Source organism: Protopterus annectens, chromosome 2.part1 (assembly GCF_019279795.1).
Source record: "Protopterus annectens isolate FY-2018-M chromosome 2.part1, PAN1.0, whole genome shotgun sequence".
NCBI lineage: Eukaryota > Metazoa > Chordata > Ceratodontiformes > Protopteridae > Protopterus > Protopterus annectens.
Window position 1 is genome coordinate 744,149,665 of NC_056729.1, and position 20,937 is coordinate 744,170,601.

Consider the following 20,937-nt stretch of genomic DNA (forward strand, 5'->3'; position numbering starts at 1 on the left):
AATATATATATGTAGATATATATATATATATATATATATATATATATATATATATATATATATATATATATACACTTATTTCCCGCCTTTCTAAGCTAGTATAGTCCAGTTTTCAGGTTAGTGCTGAATTCAGGGCTGTGTTGCAAATCTGTATTTGCCCATACCTTACTTGGATAGAAGGAAGTTCTGTGTTCACCTGTGAGAGAGGGGAGCTTTGAGCAGCCTGTCTGTCCCTGGAGGAGTGGTTTCAGCCCAGAAATTAGTAGTTTATTGGCCATTTTGGGCTAATTTCTATCTCTTTCATTTCCCTGCTATAAATACCGTATTTGCCCGGTTTTGCATGCCGGGCAGCACCGGTTAGCTAGGGTGAAACTATTTCCAGCTCCACAAAGTCTCCTCTTCAATTTTTCCCTTGGAACTAGACAAACTTTCAACTTAAGCACTCAAGCCACTTTTTTTCTCAGCCTGGCACTTCCTCAAAACTTATAGCAAGCACTTATAAACTCTAGCACTAGACCCTCCTGTACGGTACAGAAGAACAAGGCTCTCTATTCGACCTTACCAGCCATCCAGTAAAACAGTTCACTGTACCTATCCAGGCATGTCCAAAGGGCAGTGTCAGGTGTACTCTCCAGTCCTACTGGTGAATCTGGGCATTTTGAGGCAATGTTACAACTGCCTCATGTACACAGACAGCCCCCTCCTCCTATCACCAAACACTAATACATGCGAGAGATGCAAGTATACGGCCAAACTGGAGGCTAAGATCTCTCAACCCAAGACTGGATCAGACAGTCAAGAGGAGAAGGGAAATACTTGCATCACACCACCAGTCTAACATAAACCCATTAAAGCAGCACTGGAAAAAAACACACATAAATACATGAAAACATACTTGGAGGCACTAAATAAAAATCTGCAAAACCAACAGAGACCGCCAAAGCAAAATCCAAGCAACCTCCACCTCCCAACACAAACCATGAAACACATACTTCACAAAACCAGTGTGCCATGCAATCACAGCCCTTAAGGCAAAATAACATAGCCAACATACTAGTAATAGGTGACTCTATAGTCAGGCACACTGACGTCCCACTCACTAAGCTGAATAAGGAGAAGATTACTGTTAGCTGCCTGTTGGGCGCCAGGATCTGCCACATAACACAAGCACTCAGGTCACTACAGAACAAGTACAAATATGACTCGGTCATTGTCCACATTGGTGTGAATGACCTGAGCCGTACCTCTCTGGACTACATGAAAAGAGACATGGAAGAGCTCTCTGATCACGTAGCCCAGGCCAGTATGACCCTGACCCTGAGTAGCATTCTGCCCTCACCAAGAATGATACCATGGTATAAAGAAAAAATTCTCAATTTCAACAATTGGCTAAGTTTCTGGTGTCATTCAAAGGGGATCCAGTGTCTGTCCACCTGGGACGACATGCTCGACAAGCCATGCTGCTTCGCTAGAGATGGCTTGCACCTGTCACCCTTAGGCTTTCGAATACTGGCCAAGGCTCTTGCCACCCCCATAGTGCCTTTTTTAGGCAAGGCTCAAAAGACAAACCCACCGCTGTAAATAGCACAAGTAACAAAAAACTGTGGGTAATGCTACTCAATGCCAGAAGTCTGAACCTCAAAATGCATGCACTCGAGGCACTCCTCAGTATGGAGAAAGTCGATATATGTGCAGTAACAGAAACCTGGTTTAAGGATCCAGAGAGCACCCCAGCACTACCAGGCTACAACACATACCATACATTTCGGCCACAGAACCCAAACCAAAATACAAAAGGCAGGGGCGTATCCATATTCATCAAGGATACCCATACCTCCAGGTTAGTGGCACAGCACGATGCTTCAGAGATCATCCACGTGCAACTAACAATGGGCAAAACTGCAATTCAAATTGTAGCTTTCTACAGATCACCCACCATGTCCAGGACCCCCATTCCACATTTCTGGAAACACTGGGAAACATAAAGGTCCTACCAAACACCCTAATATTGGGTGATTTCAATTACCCAAACATTAACTGGGAGAACTACTCAAGTACTAACTCCCTTGCCCAACATTTCCTAGAATTTATAAATTCAAACGCCCTGGTTCAACTGGTCAACACACCCACCAGATGTGACAACATATTGGACCTGGTCATCACCAACATGGGCGACCAGTGTTCCACACCAAAGGTCAACCCCTCGCTGGTTAGATCTGACCATAAACAAATCACTTTGGATATCCACATTCCACCCCCACCCCCGGACAAAAAAACCACCATGAAAAACTTTTCAAAAGCAAGCTTCACGTTACTTAAGACCGAGGTGGAAAGTTTTAAAGCCCCCATGCTGAAGGATAACACTGTCCAAGCTGCAAAATCCTTCACTAATACATTCTATGGGCACCTACAAGAATGCATGGATCATGCCATCCCAAGCAAAACCAAGACTCACTCCTCCAAGAAATGGAAACCAGTCTGGTGGACTCCTGCCATAAACAAGCTACACAATAAAAGGAGGAAACTAGTACAGAAAAGAGTAAAATCCCAAGAAGGGAAGACATCCCTGATCAGTATCAGCAAGAACTTCGATCCCTCATAAAATCATCCAAGGTGAGCTTTGAAAGAAAAATTGCCAAGGACTCCAAAGATAACCACAAGGCATTCTTTAGCTATGTCAAGAATTTAAGTGGCAATGCTCAGATCTGCTCGGAGTTAGTGCAGAATGGTATAAAATACACTGAACCGACCGATATCGCCAATATCCTGGCAGACAAGTTCAGCGCAAACTTCACCCCCCTCTCACCCCCAAGAGGGCCCATAACCATACCAGAAGAATGCAGAGTCCCTGAAATCACAGACACTCAGGTTAAAACAGCCCTCTCCAAAGCCAAAAACACAGCATCAATGGGACCGGACGGTGTCCCAGGCTGCGTCCTACACGAGCGCAAAGACGAACTAACCCCTCAAATAAACACACTGTTCAAACTCAGCCTCTCCACAGGCTATGTACCCATAGAGTGGCGCACAGCAGCGGTTATTCTGCTTCACAAAGGTGGAGCCACAACAGACCCTGGGAGCTATCGCCCTATAAGCCTGACTAGCTTGGTCTGCAAGGCAATGGAGCGCATCATCATGGAACTCATTAACAGAGACACTGGGAACCTCCAAACACTGGACCCTACCCAGTTCAGCTTTGTTAAGGACAGATCATGCCTCCTAAACCTGGTGGACTTCTTTGAGACAGTTAGCAAGGCTATAGTTGAGGGAAAAGTGGTACACACAGCCTACCTAGACCTGGCAAAGTCCTTCAACACCTTTCCCCATTCTGGTATTATAGACAAGCTCACCAGCCTGAACATAAATCCCAACGTCACAAGATGGGTTGCCAGCTGGCGCATGGACAGAACCCACATGGTGAGAGTTGCGGGAGCTAGGTCCGGCTCTAAATCGGTTACAAGTGGAGTTCCCCAGGGCTCAGTCCTAGGACCACTCCTGTTCGGCATATACTTCTCAGAGGTACATGCAAGCAAAGGAGGACTATGGCTGACCAAGTTTGCAGACGACTGCAAACTAGGGGCTATAATTGACTCTCTGGCTGACACAGACTTCCTCCAAAAGGGTCTCACAGAGACAGATACCTGGTGTCAAAGTCATGGCCTCAAGCTAAATGCCAAAAAGTGCATAGTCATCCCCTTTGGAAAAAACAAAATACCCACAAACTACTACATAGGTGGTAGTCCTCTAAATACGGAAGACGTGATAAGGGATCTGGGGACCCAAGTAGATAGCAATCTCACCTTTGATCATCACATTGCCAAAGTGGTTAGAAAATCCTTCTACGTGGCCCACCTAATCACAAAAGGGTTCGCATCCAGATCAAAAGAGGTCATTGTGCCCCTCTACTCATCACTCATCAGACCCATCATAGAGTACAACGCCCCATACAGGATGTACCTTACAAGACACCTGCAACAGCTGGAAAGACCTCAGAAGTACCTCACCAAGAGGATCACTGGCCTCAAACAGATGCCCTATGCAGCTCGACTGAAGAAATTACAGCTGTACTCGGTTGCATACCGCCTACTCAGAGGTGATCTCTGCCTGACATACAAGGCCATGTCCAACCCAGAATTAATGGACATGCTCCACCTAAAGAAAACTTTATCCCCACGAGCCACATGCTCTAGGGATCTCAACCTCACCACAACAATAAATAGGATGTGCTGGAGGGATAGACTCCTGTCCCAGAGACTTCCCATGCTTTGGAACAAGATCCCAATCTACATTAGGCAGAGCACCTTGCTAACACTCTTCAAAAGAAATCTTGACGAGTGGATGGGAAACAGAAAGTTTATCTCGGGGATCAATTCAGTGGCCCTGCTGGACAGAGGCACAGGAAACTAATCTAAGGGGGTGGCGAAAGTCAACACATTCTGGCTAGGCTTCTAAATACCTTCGGGCAGATAGTCTAGTACCTACCTATGAACCTATAAATTGCGCGCAAGTGAAAAATAAGCTTACATCAGCGTTAGCATGTGTACGATGCACACATTACCTTCCTTAAAGGAGAAGACACCGTTTTAGCTTTTTTTTTTCCTAGATCCTAGCACCTGCCTTGTGTTATCCCCTCCATGCAAACACTGTACTGAAATGCGTACAGTGAGTATGCCTCCCGACGTCCTTGTTTGTGAGGGCTAGGTCAGTAATATTTGCACTTAAGGTGGGCATGCAGACTAGCTGTTCAAGGGTGTTTGTGCTAACAAAGTTCAGGAATCTCTGGGCCTGCATGTTTGAGGTTGTGTATGATTCCCAGTTAATGTTGTGGTAGTTAAAGTCACCCATGAATATTGGAGTGAGTAGAATGGGAAATTTCCCTAGTATGTCCAAGTTCATGGTATGGGCTGACTAGATCATGGAGAGGGACCCATAGCTTGCTAGGGTATGGAATGGAACTTTATTTGTGCTAGACTGGATGTGGAGAAAGTCAAGTGTGCTATACTGTCTGTTCGTGTTTGATGTAAATTGAGACTCCTCCACCTTTAAACCCCACCAATGTACATCATCACTTACCTGAGGTAGGCGTTGCCAGTGTGGCATGTCAACTAGCCTCTTTCCCCCTAAGAACAGAAAAGTCAGCTTCAGCCATTGAAGCACATCAACCCCTGCCATGCCCTTCAAAGACATATGCCATTGTTGAAACATTTTTTACCTGGGCAGTAGTCAGGGCTTTGTTCTTTTACATTACATGGCCAGGTTTGTTCTTTTACATTACATGGCCAGGTATGGCAGGCAGATTTTTTAAGCCAGCCTACAGGCTTATTTTTCCATTTTTTTATGTATTCATTTAACTGCATAAATGTACTAGCCATGGTGGATTCTTTGTAGCCATGACCCAGCCACTGGAGCAAGGGGAAATTAAACATATGTGGACACTTTGAAGTAGCCAGACAACCAGTGTGCTGTTTGGGAGGTGGCAAGAAACCAGAATACCAGGGGAAAACTCATGCAGACACAAGAAGAATGTGCAAACTTCACACAGTGACCAGAGGTCAAGCTTGAACGCTGAATCTTGTAACTGTGATGCAGAGAACTTACCTGCTGAGTCACCGGGCTCCCACAGTGACCTTACCTACCCCCTTTCCATCCCCATTTAAGTGTAGCTGATCCCAGAAATATAGCTTTCGATTCCCCCATGTACTTCTTCATCATTTATTTTATTATTTTATTTATTTTACATTTGTTTACTGGGATAGACCGACGAGATACATGTCCATTTTCAGTGGAGGCCCGGGGAGAAAAGCTCCAAAAAGACATTCAACAAACTGTTACATTTTTACAGTTTAAAACACAAAATAAAACACAAATAAAAGGATTTTTACACAGATGTAAACAAACACAAAAACAGATACACAAATAAATTATTACATTTTTACTCAGATGGAAAATTCTAGACAGTGTTTTTAAGAATGATAGGGTATTGAATGCCTAGTAGGCTAACCTGGTAGTAGATCCAAGGAGATCATAGGATTTATAAGTTAAGAAACAATAAAGTGTAGGCAGAAGTCCTCCATGTGCACACGAGTGATGGTTAGAGTTAGTCTGGATTAGGACAAGGACATAGCTATCATTTTTTTATAGTACTGAATCAGACTTTTCTTTAATTGAGGTAGAGAGAGTTCAGATGTAAGATTAGCAGGAAGAGAATTCCAAGTTTTGCCAACAGAGTTAGGAAATAGAGATTTACCGGCTGGGTTGTTGGATTTGAGAGTTTGAACTAGTAGTCTTTCAGATGAACGAAGTGCGCTAAGGTTACTGTAGGGAGTGATGAGGTTTTTAAGTACGGGTGTATTATCTGGTTGGTACAGGATCTTGTGTGCAACTATTAGTTGGTTAACCTGAAGTAGGTTAGGCAATTCAAGCCATCCTAATAGATTTAGGTTATGACAGTGATGAGTTCTGTAGGCTGCATCTGTAGCAAATCTAGCAATGTGATTGTAGCTGCTAGAAAGTTTATTCAGGTCAGTTTTGCTGAGGTTTGTAAATAGAGGGGAAGCATAGAGGAGGGTGGAGAGTAGATGTGTACGAACAATTACAGTTCTGGCTAATGGCGTTAGGAAGGGCTTGATCCTATATAGTGAGCCAAGTTTTTTATTAACTGTTTTAATAGTTTTATTGATATGCAGGTCAAACTTAAGGTTATTATCTATTATAACTCCTAACAGTTTGGTTGAGGAATTTGGGGAAATAATGGTGCCGTTGATGGATTTTAATGTAAAGGTAATAGGGGCAGACCTGTGAGTGGAAGGGAAAAGCAGCAGTTTGGTTTTATTAAGATTTAACATGAGACAATGGTTAAGGAGCCAACTTTCAACTGTGTTAAATGTAGTTTAGGATAGAATCTGCAACTCTATAGGTGAAGTGTTGGAGCATACTACAGTGGAGTCATCCGCATATTGAATGCATGTTGCATTTGGAATGACCTTATACAAATCATTGATGAAAATGGAAAATAATAGTGGACCTAGTATGGAGCCTTGGGGAACTCCAAGAGTGATGGGTAAAAGGATGGATAGTTTGCTCCGCCATAGGATAGCCTGTTGTCTACCACTGAGATATGATTGAAACCATTGGATGGTACCATATCAAAGGCTTTTAAAAGATCGAGAAAGATAGAAGAGGAAAGTTTATTATTGTTTTGGTGCTGGTTAATGACGTTAGAGAAGGAGAGGAGGGCTGTGGTTGTACTATGGAATGGTCTAAAGCCATGTTGGGTGTTGGCTAGAAGATTATTATGAATAAGATAGTTCAGGAGTTGATTGTGGATGCATTTTTCCATAATTTTAGCCAAGGGTGACAGAATAGCTATGGGTCTATAGTTTGAAAGTTCAGTAGAGCTGCCCCCTTTATGGAGTGGGATGACGTGGGTTATCTTCCAGACGGAGGGAACAGACCCTTCAGTTCTAGTTCGATTGATCAGGATAGCAATGGGTTATGCTATGGCATCTGCAGCTTTTTGTAGATATTCTGCAGGGAGGAGATCAGCTGACAGGGTGGTAGGCTTTAGTTTTTTAAGTAATTTTCAGACCAAAGATGTGCAAACTGGCTTGAAGTTAAAGGGGGGTTGGGAGCAGAGTGTGGTGGCCAGAGAATATGGGCATCCAGGGGATAATTGGTTAGCTAGATTCTGGATGGTTGTTGTAAAGAAGCTGTTAAAGGTATTGGCAATTTCTGCTGGGAGTTTTTGGTTAGAATCCAAGGGGTAGGAGTTGGGGACTGTCTTGGACTAAGGAGTTTGTTTATACCTACCCAAAACTTTTGTGGCTTGTTTTGGTGTTTTTCTTGTAGATGACAGTAATAGTTTTTCTTGTCTAATGTGCTGGATTTTTTTGTTTCATTTCTTAGCTGTTCGTATCTAAGTTGATCTATGGGATTTTTTTGTGGTCCTTGAATTGATCCAAGCCCTATTTCTAAGTAGCATTTTATGTCTGGTTTCTTTTGAGAGCCAAGGAACAACTTTTGTTTTGGTTCTAATAGTCAGTGCTGGTGCATGGGTGTCAAGGATGGATAGGATACATTCCATAACCATTGTTTAAATTCCATAATTCTGCTTCCTGGACCTATTTGCATACTTCAGAAAATTTTGTAACTCTCCCCTGTGCCCACACTCTTATATGCAGTATATTAGAACCACAAATGAAAATTTTACTAAAAAAGGGTTCAGGCAGATGCATGACTGGGTACTGTTGAACTACCAATGCATTACTAGCCAGGATTTTACTTTCCAAAATATTGCTGAAGTTTCCATGTTATTCAAAACAGGCTAAAATATGATCCATATTTTGAAATGTCAATCAGCCACTAGTAAAGAAATGATAAACCAGTTAGTCTTATTTTTATCATTAGAAAACTTCTAGACATAATGCTAGTTAATAAACTAACCAAACAATATATTTTACACAGATGTATTTTGGTCATCATGCTTTTTTTTTAATTTGTTAGAAGTTGAGTCAGTCAGCAAAGCAGCTGATCTGGCGTTTACTGTTGCTTCTCTAAAGCTGGATCTTGCTAAGACATTCAACACCATTTATTAACTTTATTGACTGGATTGGTGGTTATGATCAGACCATTTTCATTCACTGTCTGAGACAGTTTGGCTGTTACAAATTCCAGCATACAGGAATCTTCTGTACTAATATAACATACAATGAGGGGAACATATGTTTACAAAGAGGAAATGCTAAAAATGTACGTAAGTTGGAAATGAACATTTGCAGGAAATGTTTATAATACAGAAGGGGTAGTTTGCAATGTTCCTTTCAGTGAAGATTATAATACAAACGTACATATTTATAACTGTCCCAGTAGATTGTTTGATGCAAGGAAGTCTGTGCTTAGCTTGAGTTAGCGGCTAGATATCGTGCTTAGCCTTTTTCAAAACTGTGATACTTGTATTCCAATTCTGAGTTATGTTTTTGGATCTCTTGCTGTATATCCTCTGATTAAGAGAGGCATTGATATGTCATAGCCCTAAATGTGTGGTAAATTTGTAACAAAGAAGAAGCCATTGGTTAAGGGATAGACAGATGATATATATATATATATATATATATATATATATATATATATATATATGTATATAAAATATATATATATATGTATATAAAAGAAGTTATCAGTCTAACTGGAAAGGTATGACCAGTGAACTTCTTTAAATCACTCTTAGTAGTCTGTTCTGTTTATTTTCCTTTTTTCTGTTGGCTCTTTAAGGATTGCTACGTTTCCACATGCCTGCATAACAATATGTATACGTTTAGAGCTGTGAAGAAGTTCAGCCAGTCTTGCTTGGGAGGTCTTGATGACTATATCTATGAAGGTTTGCTGCTTGAATTCTGCCTTGTGTAATTTTACTAATTTAGAGTAGCTAAGTCCAGCATTTCTTCAGTAAGAAGACAGCTAGCATAGCTATTTAACGGCAGATCAGATTTTAAAATATGTTTTGTACATTTATTTGACCTCTACATATTTAATCTAGATCAGCACTGCCTTCATTGTTTTATTAATTCACTTTTAAGATCTTGTGTGCAGTATTTATTTATGTATGATTATTTATCTGAGAAGAGGTTATAATTTAGTACAGTAGGTTGACAAAAGTGTGGCATCTGCCTCAGAAATAACCAAATAATTGTGAACATTACCAGTGAGATATTAATCAGTATACTTTATGTTTGACTAAATCAGGATTGGTCAGTTAACTGGTGTGTTTGTTCTCTAGCCATGTCTAAAAATGGTGGCAATACTACCATGCCAGGAAGAAATCTATGGGGAACTGGAGAGTTCTGCCATCCTCCCCTGGGAAATATGTGTGTGTGGGTAATAGTGTCTGTGAGCAACCAAATAACTTTGCACTAGTGGAACATACCACAGGAAGTTAAAAAAACAAGTCCACTGTGCTGAATATAAATTTATCAAATAAAACTCCACAAAAATGTCACTACAATAGTTAAGCACTTTTGTCTTGTGAAAATTAAAATGACTTCTTCAGAATTAATGAATTTGCATTTGTCACTTCTTTACATAACCCTTTAAATAACAAAAAAGTTAATAAATATGTCATCCTTAAAGGTGCAAACATAAAAGATTTAAAATAATTCCTAAACATAATCAAAAAAGAACCTATCTAAAAATCTTGTTCTTCAAATAAATAAATGCTAACAATTAGCATTTTCCATCCATTACAGCACTGTAGAAAATTATGTAGAATAATCCAGAAACATACACAAGATTTATTAAATAATGTTCAATTGAAGCCCATCTTGAATGTTGTTGAAAATGTGTAAGTGCACTGTAAAATATGCAAAGTGTATACTAACATTAAATGCACCAACCATGTTTAACTCAGTAAATAAAAATTGATAATAGACTAATAATTTCATAGTACCACTATTGGCAATCAATGTCCATATTAAACTAGTATGATCACAATTTACCTGCCCGCATATTGAGAACAAATGCTATGGATATACATATATTCTTTTAACCCTAAAGAAGTGGCTGCATGCAGCCTGAACTGCCACAAAAATTCTTTGTCTTTAAGCTTGTCCTCCCCCCAGCCCCGGGATCCAAAATAATTATTTCTAAAATAGGAAAAACAAACTTTTTGAACCCCTTGCATGCTTCAGAATGTACATTTAATGTGTTCTTGGGGTTAATTTTAGAAATATCACAGCAATGTTCAGACACCTTTTGCATAGTGTCTTAGTTTTAACAACATAAAAACATGGACAGGTAGAACATTTAGCTATATAAAAGAAGAACTTTGCCATGGCAGTTTCCATGTTGTGGTATAATATTACTACACATTAATATTTCCAAACTTGGTACATTTCCTGTAAAACTTTATGAACATTGACTGAAAGATCCATACTTCAGTGTCCCTCTCTTAATTATTAGCTTATGTGCTTTACCCACTTTATACTGTCCCAACCTGTGTTTAATGTTTGAGGTGCTTTTAAAGACACTACATGGATTCTCTCCCACCAATAAAAGTAGAATCACTAGCCTTAATAATAATCCAGTTGTTCTTAATTATGTCTATAACCATGTTACTACTTGAGTTGTATTGAATAACCAAGGCTCTTTCAAGAGATTTGTCCATGTTGGAAGTTCATTTGGGATTAATAATTGTGGCTTCATTTTGTTTTAACCCACCTCCCAACAGTGGTGCCAAACTGAATGCTGTCCTATCATGTATCTCATTACTAATCTCCAAAACCAACTTTTTAGGGTAACTCCTATCCAGGAACACATATATTAATTTTTCGCTCTATGATTAATGTATCATTGAAACCATCCATGTTAAGCAAATAAATTGGCCTTTAATTAACCTCTTCTTCAAATTAAAGTGGTGTCAACTATTAAAATGCTAGTGGCTGTTGCTGAAATTGGGCTTCCTCAAAACGTTAAATGAAAATTCACCATCTGTTGTACTAATACTCACATCCAGGTAGTCAATCTTGTCCATATCAAAATGGCGTGCAAACCTAAGAAAACTGGTGGTGTTTTGTATGTGCTCATTAAAAACCTCTTGGCTCTTTTGGAAGCCATTCCATAAAATGAAATATCATCAAGATATCTTAAATGTCGTTTTCAGTTCTTGTATCCTGATTGAAAAAATGTACTTTTTTTAGAAGAACACATTAAGTAGGTTTACACAAATGGGGACACAAGCTGCTCCCATAGTGGCACCTTTGACTTGTTCCTATGTTTCCCACCTCAAAATGGATAAAAGTGTTCTCAAGAACTATGTCCAAATATTCCACAAACAATTTAATGTCACCAGTTGAGAGAAAGTAATTTTTAAAATGTTATTTAGAGAAGTGACCATTGCATGCACATTAGTCAGTATGTAATTTGCATATGACAAAATGTTTTACTGTGGAAAAATATTGTTGGAGTTTCATTCAAAAAATTCATATTCACCACTAGTGAATTCACTCACTTGAGTTCCTGTGGTATCTTTCACTACTGCAGATTTATTTAATTATCAGTTCAGTTTCTGCACATCTACCGTTACTTTTTTTTTTTTTTTTTTTTTGAAAGGCATTACCTTGGGTAAGGGGCAGTGGAAGACCCCATGACTCACAAAGAGAATGGTGAAAAAGGGGTAGGTGCTAGGCTAAAGACCCAGCTCTTTAACTGTTCGTATGGAGGCTTAGTCAGGGTGGATGCTGGAAATCCACCCCCAGGACAGCAGTGCATGTTCCCTTTATGCTCTTGAGGCCAGGTTGTATTTGTTGAATTAGTTATTAATTCAGATTTGTGTGCACTTTTTACTTGAACCTAGTGGTTACCAGTAGTGTGACTTGAGAGACTGTCTCACTGGTAGCTGTCAAACCTATCTGAGGTAGTAGAGTGGATCCAAGTGCTATAGCCCCAGTATGTTATGTACCTGGATGGTACAGTGCTTGGCTGTGATGGGATTCAAACCCTTCCAGTGCCAGTGCATTCTTCACATTTGTTTGCAAATGGTGTCATCCATCACACAGAGGAAGAACTATAGCAAAGAACAAAAACAAATAATTTGAATGGAAACATTAATAACAATAAAAATGTGCAGGTGAAAAAAAAGGATCACCAGCAGACAGTGGCGAATTTAACTAAGACTCTGTTGTAAAGTATGCATTTTTTTCACTGAAAGGGTATTCTTTATGCATGGAGCAGTCATTCTGAACAGTTGGTACCAAATTCAGTGGCAGATCTTGGTGTGGTACAGGACAAGGTATATGCACAACTTGATATTTGGGAAGGACAGTGAAAGTGGAAGTCAAGGTTGCGGTGTTGTATTAGACAAACCAAGCTGTTCTCATTTCCTTACATGGTCTTTTGCACTCTGGGTGTAGAGAATTGCTTTCTTTTTAAATATAGAACACACTGAATGTGTAAAATGTAAGTACTGGTAAAAGATAATGAGTACAGTTTAGGGAGAATATGTTTTGTCTCAGATGAAACTGTGATCTTTGGGATGAATTGCAATATTAATGCTGCAAAATAGTGAAATTGTGTTTTTATTTGTTCTAGTTAAAGAAACTAAAGGCCTTTAAAGGTGATGTGAATACACTATCCTTGGCAGATTCTTTCATGGTTTTACTAACACAGGTGCCAAGGTAAGGACAAATGAAAAACAAAACTTTTATTGACATTTGGAAAAAAATGGTGATATGCTTGCTTTCTGCCTGATTTTCATTCCAATCAGCTGTCCGTCTTGATAACTATAATAGTGAAAACCCTTTAAACCTTGCATTGTAATTTAGTTTAAATGTTTAATGTCCTTGCTTGCTTAGTTTAAAATTGCACATATTTGCCTGCCACACATTGATTAGTATCACATAAAATGTTTAATTTCCTTTTATTTTGTTGACCAAGATAGTCTGGCTGGGTAGAGCCCATTTACAGTGGAGTCACAAGGCTAAAAGTCCTTGTGAGTTACAGTCAAACAATACTGTTGTGCAGTACAGATTGAGAACTGAATCTACAGATTGTGAAATTAGACAGTGGAAGTACAGAAAACAATTTACAAGTTTGTGAGCCTCCTGCTTGCCCTGAATATTGCTGATCTGTGGCTGCATTTTATTTTGATTTGAAGCTCTTCATTTAAGGTTTGATCACTTTTATTTTGTATCTTATTCTAGAATTACATTTGCTTTTTTTTAAGTTTTCTTTTCTGTTGGGGTTTTACGACTTATTGGCCAGGGTCAGTTAAAAAAGTTACCAAAGAATTTCTTAGCAAACTGTGAATAGTTTCGGTTAATTAGTGGAAGGAGCTGAGAAACAGCAATTCTCTTATATTTAGAAATATCTGTATTTAGCTGAAGTGTTTGTGTGTCTCCTGTTTGCTCTGAATATTGCTGATCTTTGGCTGCATTTTATTTTGATTTGAAGCTCTTCATTTAAGGTTTGATCATTTTTATTTTGTATCTTATTCTAGAAATACATTTGCTTTGTTTTGTTTTCTGTTCTGTTGGAGTTTTAAGAGTTCTTGGCTAGGGTCAGTTAAAAAAAGTTATCAAAGAATTCCTTTGCAAACTGTGAATAGCTTCAGTTAATTAGTGGGAGGAGCTGAGAAACATTGGTGGCTTTGGAGCTGCCCACCCTTACTGTAAATCTCATTTTGAACACTCCTCCCAGTCCCATCACATCAGCTCATTCTACTGAGTAGAGAGAGATCATTTGGGAAGGCCCACCCCCTTAGTTTCTCAACCTTGAATTATCTTGTTTCCTCCTTTCCCACTTAACCTAAAGAAAAAAAAATATATTGCACTTTATTCATCTGCTTTTTCTGTGTTTGTGTTTCTTCCTACTTTATTACTTTATTTTGCTCTTGCTCCTTTTTCTTAAAAGTATTCAATTGCATTTATTCTTCTGCATGTATTACTGTTTGTTAGTAGCCTGATTAAATTGTAACTGTCTAAGCCTTTTGGTTTAAGCACTTGGGCTTCAGGCCACTTATTTTATGTTAGGAAGGTTTGTGGTCTACACTCTTGTGGCAGGAGAGGTAGCTTATGTCCTTCTATGTTGTGAATTGCTGGTTGAAGGCTTAGTGTGTATATTATACTAAAAGTGTTTTAGCTCTGGTTTAAGAACTTGGGCTTCAGGCCAGTTATTTTACATTAAGAAGGTTTGTGGTCTATACTCTTGTAGGAGGAGAGGGTAGATTCTGCCCTTCTGAGCTGGGAAATGCTGGTTGAAGGCTTATTGTGCCTGCTTATTTGAACTGTTTCTTTCTGAAATTGGTGTACTTTGTTTGCTGTAGCATAGACTAGATTCAGAGTTGCTGAATGTAGCTCTGTTTGTATAACTTAAACATTAATCCAGGCCATCTTTTTTGGAGGATGGTTCCCCTGCACCCTAGTCACATGAGTGTGCAGTTAGAACTCATCAGAGTGAAGGTTGCTGGAACAGGGCTCAGTTTTGAGCTTTTTTATTGGTTAATTGGTTAATTTGTTTAAATCAGTTTGCTTTTGTTTGCTACTGTTATATGTAAGTGTGTTTCTTTTTTCCTGATTTAAATCAATCTAAACAGAGTTTAAATATCTTTAGCATAGACTGGTTACAGGTTTTGCTATAGCCAGATATTTTGTGCGATTCCTGTGTTAGTGCTATGCCATCTTTTGTTGGCCAGGGCCTGCCTGCACTTAGTGGGAGTAAGTGAACTGGTTGAAACTGGTCTGGCATAGGGTGTTTAGCTAAGAGCTCAGAGACAAGGGTTGATTGGTCAATTCCAGTATTTCTATTTTACTTTATTTTTTGTGGTATTTAAACCCCGCATTTGCATGGGTTTGTGCTTCTTGTGTGTTGCACACTGCTGCTGCACTGTTTTAATCTTTTGCAAGGTATCTCAGCTGCATGCTGCATTTTTACCTTACCAGCACTCCTGCATAGGTGAGGCCCTCGCTTGCAGCTACTGTATCGAGTTTATCCAGCCCTACTCAAACCTATAGGTACTCTTCTCAGATAGTACCCACTCTACTATCCCTGACCTCTCTTCCACAGATTCTGACAACCATAGACAGACAATTTCCTATGGTTTATCCTGCTAGTCTGGTTGATATGGGCATCCTGAGACAGTGTAGCAGCTGCCTTATGTACACAGACAACCCTCTACTACTACCACCTAGGAACACAATATGTGAGAGATGCAATTACATTAAGAACCTAGAATCCTTGCTGTCTCAGTCACAAGCCAGTACATCTGGCACTAAGAAGGTTGTCTGCACAAACACAACAAACACCACACCTCTAACACCACCCACACCTGTACAACACACTCCTACATATGCAAAGGTTCTCAACAAAAACTTAGCTAAACAAAAGAGACCGCCAAAACAAAAACACACATGCACATCACAACCCACAGCACCAAGCACCACACATAGTACACACACCTATGTCTCACAACCTCTAAGGCCCAGCCACAAACCCAACATACTAATCATAGGAGACTCTATCGTGAGACGCACAAATGTGTCCCTCACCAGGCTAGACAAGGAGAAAGTCACAGTAAGTTGCTTGTCAGGTGCTAGAATCTGCTATATCATACAATCACTTGAGTCTCTTAACAACAGGTGCTGTTATAATTCTGTCACAGTCTATGTTGGTGTGAATGACTTGAGACATGTCTCTCTGGATTATATGAAGAGAGACATGATTGAGTTTGCTGATTATGTGTCCCAGGCAGATATGTCCCTACCCTTAAGCAGCATCCTACCGTCACCCAGAATGAGGCCTCAATACAAACAGAAAATGCAAACCAGGTCGCAGCTAGGATAAATGTACTATTGGCGTAGCAAAAAAATCAATATTCCCAAAAACAGCATCCACCAGCACAGCCAATGGTTCAGGAAGATGTAAATCACAGTCCAGTCTATAAAATCACAAAAAAAACTTTATTCCAACAGGTAAGCACTTTCATGGTGTTGCCACCACTCCTTCAGACCATTATACTGTTAACGATTGCTTCTTGCCAAATATACTAAAACGTTGAGAACAATAACCAATCAGAATCACATCATGGTTAAAATAAAGCCTATCACCCCCATATACCAATTAAGAACTTGCAGCTTCTTATCTTAAAATAATATACATATTTTCAATGTATAATAAAATATATACAAATATAAAAAATATGTATTGTGCTTCATTTAAAAAGTTTCCTATTTTTCAACACAGGCTTTAAAGGAACCCTGTCATTTAATCCTCTCCCCCTGTCAGCCCTCAATCTAATTATCCATCTTGTCTCTGATGTTTCTGTTTGGTTACTTAAATCTCCCCCTCTCTCATTGTCCCAGATTTTCTCAATAGCTAGGAATCTAATGTGTTTGCCCATTTAGTTTCACATGCTTCACCAGTGCATTTGTCAAGGTACCCTTCCTGATGTTCATCAGATGTTCTTTCATTTTAAACCTAAATTTTCTGTTGGTTTTGCCAACATAATATGCCGAGCAGGTATTGCATATAGCTAAATAAACTATATTGTTGGTATTACAATATGGTACTACATTGAATGAAGTTATCACACCTGTATCTGGATGCCTAAAACTTTTAGTGCTATCTATGTACTGACACTGATTACATTTACATTGGTTTGAATGACTTGAGACATACCTCTCTGGATATATGAAGGGAGACATGAGCTCGCTGATTATGTGTCCCAGGCAGGTATGTCCCCTAGCCTTAAGCAGCATCCTACCGTCACCCAGAATGATGCCTCAATACAAACAGAAAATTATTTACTTTAACAATTGGCTTAGTTGCTGGTGTCATTCCAAGGGGATCCAATACCTGACAGCCTGAGAGGACATGATTGGCAGACCACGATGCTTTGCCAGAGATGGCCTTCATCTGTCTCCCCTCACCTTCAGGCTTCTGACAAAGGTTCTTGCCTCCCCCATAGTGCCTTTTTTTAGGCAAAGTCATGAGCACAAAATTAACAACATGAAAAATTCTTCTAAATGAAATGTAAAGGTCATGCCGCTAAACGCTAGGAGTCTTAGCATGAAACTGCACTCATTGCAAGCATTCCTCACCCTGGAGTATGCTGACATTTCTGCAGTCACTGACACCTGAAGAGCACCCCAGCCTTACAAGGTTACTCATCCTACCATACTTTCAGACCCCAAATGGAGGGCTCCAAAGCCAAAGGAGGTAGAGTTTCAATATTTATCAAAGACATATACGTCAACAGGCTGGTCAAACGGTATGACACACAGAAGACATTCCAAGTGCAGTTAACTGTTGACAAAACACCTGTTCAAATCATAGCTAACTACAGACCCCCAGCCATGGCTCAAGACACCCACTCCAGTTGTCCGTACTTACTTGAATTCATCAAGATTCAACCCTCTACCCTGATCCTGGGTGACTTTAATTACCCAACCATAGAGTGGAAGACCTATTCTAGCCCAAACATGAATGCCCAGAGATTCCTTGACTTCATCAATGCCAATGCATTGGATCAGCTGGTCGACACCCCCATGAGAGGTGAAAATATCCTGGACCTGGTACTAACTAACATGAGTAGCCACTGTAGCACCCCAATAATGTCATCCTCCTTGGTAAGAGCCGACCTTAAATTGATCACTTTTGACGTCACCATCTCCCGTGCCCCCCCCCCACCTTGTCAGGGTCAAACAAAAACATTTTTCCAAAGCTGACTACAATCTCCTGAGAGAAGCTATGAGCAGCTTCACAGCCACCATCCCTTCAGTTGAAACAAGCACTAATGTCTATGCCTACACCAAAAAACTATATGAGCACCTACATAGCTGTATGGACTCAACAATACCTGACAGGACCAAATCATCTTCTCAAGGAAGAGTAAACCTGTCTGGCGGACAGCAGCAATAAACAAACTCTATAATAAAAGGAACAATTGCTGTCCAGGACCAAAAAGGAACAGGTGCCAAGTCTGAAGCAATCTGTCCCTTATCTGAACAAACAAATAAGGTCACTGGTGAAATCCTCTAAGACTAACTTCGAGTCCAAATTGGTCACATCCACTAAGGACAATCACAAGGCCTTCTTTACATACATCCACAATCTCAGCGGTAACACCCAAATCTGCTCTGAACTGGTGGTCACGAACACCACATACACAAACACCAATGATATAGCCAACCTGCTGGCAGACAAGTTCAGTGAAAACTTCACCCCCCCCCCCCCATCAGTAAATCAGGACATGCCCAGCACCCCCCCCCCTCCCCTCACCACTAGGGAGCAGGTCTTTAATGCCCTCTCAAATGCAAAAAATACAGTCTCCATGGGACCCAACAACATCCCTGGCTGCACCCTACATGAACTCAGTCATGAGCTCTCAGCTCCATTAGGCAACTGAGTAAATGTCAGGAAAATCCTAATAGGACAGCTGAACTTTATTTGAGGTTAGTCAGAGTCTCTTAACTTGATGGCAGGTGTGTACCCAAAAAGACTGAATGCTGTAATTAAATCAAAAGGTGCTTCAACAAAGTATTAGTTTAAGGGTGTGCATGCTTATGGAACAAGCTTATTGTACATTTTTTATTTTTTTGTTTGTTTTTCAATTGCATTGTACAGGTAATAGGTCACATTAAAGGTGGGAAAAGGTCTGAAATGATTTATTGTGGTCTTATTTTTTTATATCACAAAAACTGGCATTTTAACAGGGGTGTGTAACCTTTTTATATCCACCGTTTTATATATATATATATATATATATATATATATATATATATAGTATATGATAACTTGCCATATACTCGTGTAAATGAAACTCAGAAGATCGATCTTCAGAACATCGAAAAATAATAAAAAACAAATTAACAGCATTTTTGTTGGGGGCCAAGCCACCCACGCTCTCCACACCCCCTGTTAATTATATATATATCAGCTCCAAAATCATACCATAGGGGGAAAAGGACAAATTTCCAACTCTCTAGTATTCATGATCTCACACAGAAAAAAAGCTGACAGTATGCTATCAGCTGATTTTTAATCAGCTGTACTGAATTTTTACTATGCAATGAATGCACAACTTGACCACCTAAATGGTACTCATGAGCACAAATGTGCAGGTGCATGTATAGTGCTTTCCATTCCCTAATAATGTGCATCTCATGGTGAATGCAGCAATGTGTTGTGAACAAGGGGATACTGTTTTGTCCCTTAGAAATGACAGACTCCTCAGATATATCCTGGTGGCTGAAATGTAGAACAACAATGGAGATTCTCTTTAACATTGCTTCTCCTGCACTGCATTGATGTACTGTGCAAATGTGAGGACAAAAGTGTCATACACATGCTCAGTAAGTCAGTAAAGAAGGATAAACGCAGAGGAAGACTTCAGCACCTTTATATAAAGACATTATTTAAGAAAGGCAAGCTATTTCTTTCTTAAATTATGTCATTGTATAATAGTAACACTCCACTCCTAAGTGTGGGTATATCAGGGTTTACCCACACCCAGTCATGGATTATTGGTTGAGTGTATGATTTTCAGCAGATTGGAGTCTTGTGTGAAGCAGAGGGCAGTGATGGGTAGACTATAGCCTAATCCTTGAATTAGTATACATTTTGATCAGTGCTAATACTTTGTCTTAGGCTCTCTGTGTGTATATGAAAGGTGAGGTTTTGGCCAAACAGAAGGCCTAGACATTTTTGCACTTTGACCCATGGAAACAGTGTACCAGAAGAGTCGGTGATATTGATAATTTGTGAAGATTGTACTAATTGTGCTGTACTTAGTAACATGACAAAGTTCTTTTGACCGTTTACAATAAATTTATTGTTATGAAGCTGATTCCAGTTAGTAATAAAGTCATTTTGAAGTTCCTGATTTCTGAATGCTGCATCTGCATTGTCTAGTCTTACTGAGGAACTGTATTGTGCTGAAAATGGGCTCTATCCAGTCAGACTTTTCTGATTAACAAAAACAATAAATAAACAAAAAAGTGTCTAACAGGTCATTTCCCTCAAAGTTCGTTTAATGATGGGTCAGTCAAATAAAATTCTGTAGTGTTTCCTGAAATGCATATTCTCAAAGAGCAAGAGTTTTGCATTACACAGGAGAACATCTCCTGCATTTGTGTGGAGAAAATGCATGGTTGAAAAAAGGTGCTTTGTTTTTAAGTTATCCTTCACACTCGCATACTCTAAATATATATAAAGTTGCACTTTTAAGATGAATCCTTTGTTTTGTTTCCACAGCTATGCAATCCGAATTGAATTCATGATGTTGAAGGAGGACTTTACACCGTGCTGCGGAGCTTTAAACAAAGAAATAACAATTATTAGTCTAGCAACAAAAGGTAAAGCTAAGTGTTTTGTCTTCTGAAATTGCTTTAAGTAATAATGTTTTATGCAAGCAGTTTTGCTGCTCTACAAGAAGTCTTATGTCTGGGCTGT

General features: G+C 39.6%; 1 protein-coding gene across 1 annotated transcript in view; it reads left to right on the plus strand.

Annotated features, from left to right (window-relative positions):
- FHDC1 (FH2 domain containing 1) overlaps positions 1–20,937 on the plus strand; it is a 1,772,510-nt gene that overhangs the window by 1,023,890 nt on the left and 727,683 nt on the right. Inside the window, exons 6-7 of the mRNA XM_044062462.1 lie at positions 13,081–13,166; positions 20,740–20,840. Coding sequence (XP_043918397.1) covers positions 13,081–13,166; positions 20,740–20,840 — 187 coding nt within the window. The remainder of the gene's footprint in view (positions 1–13,080; positions 13,167–20,739; positions 20,841–20,937) is intronic.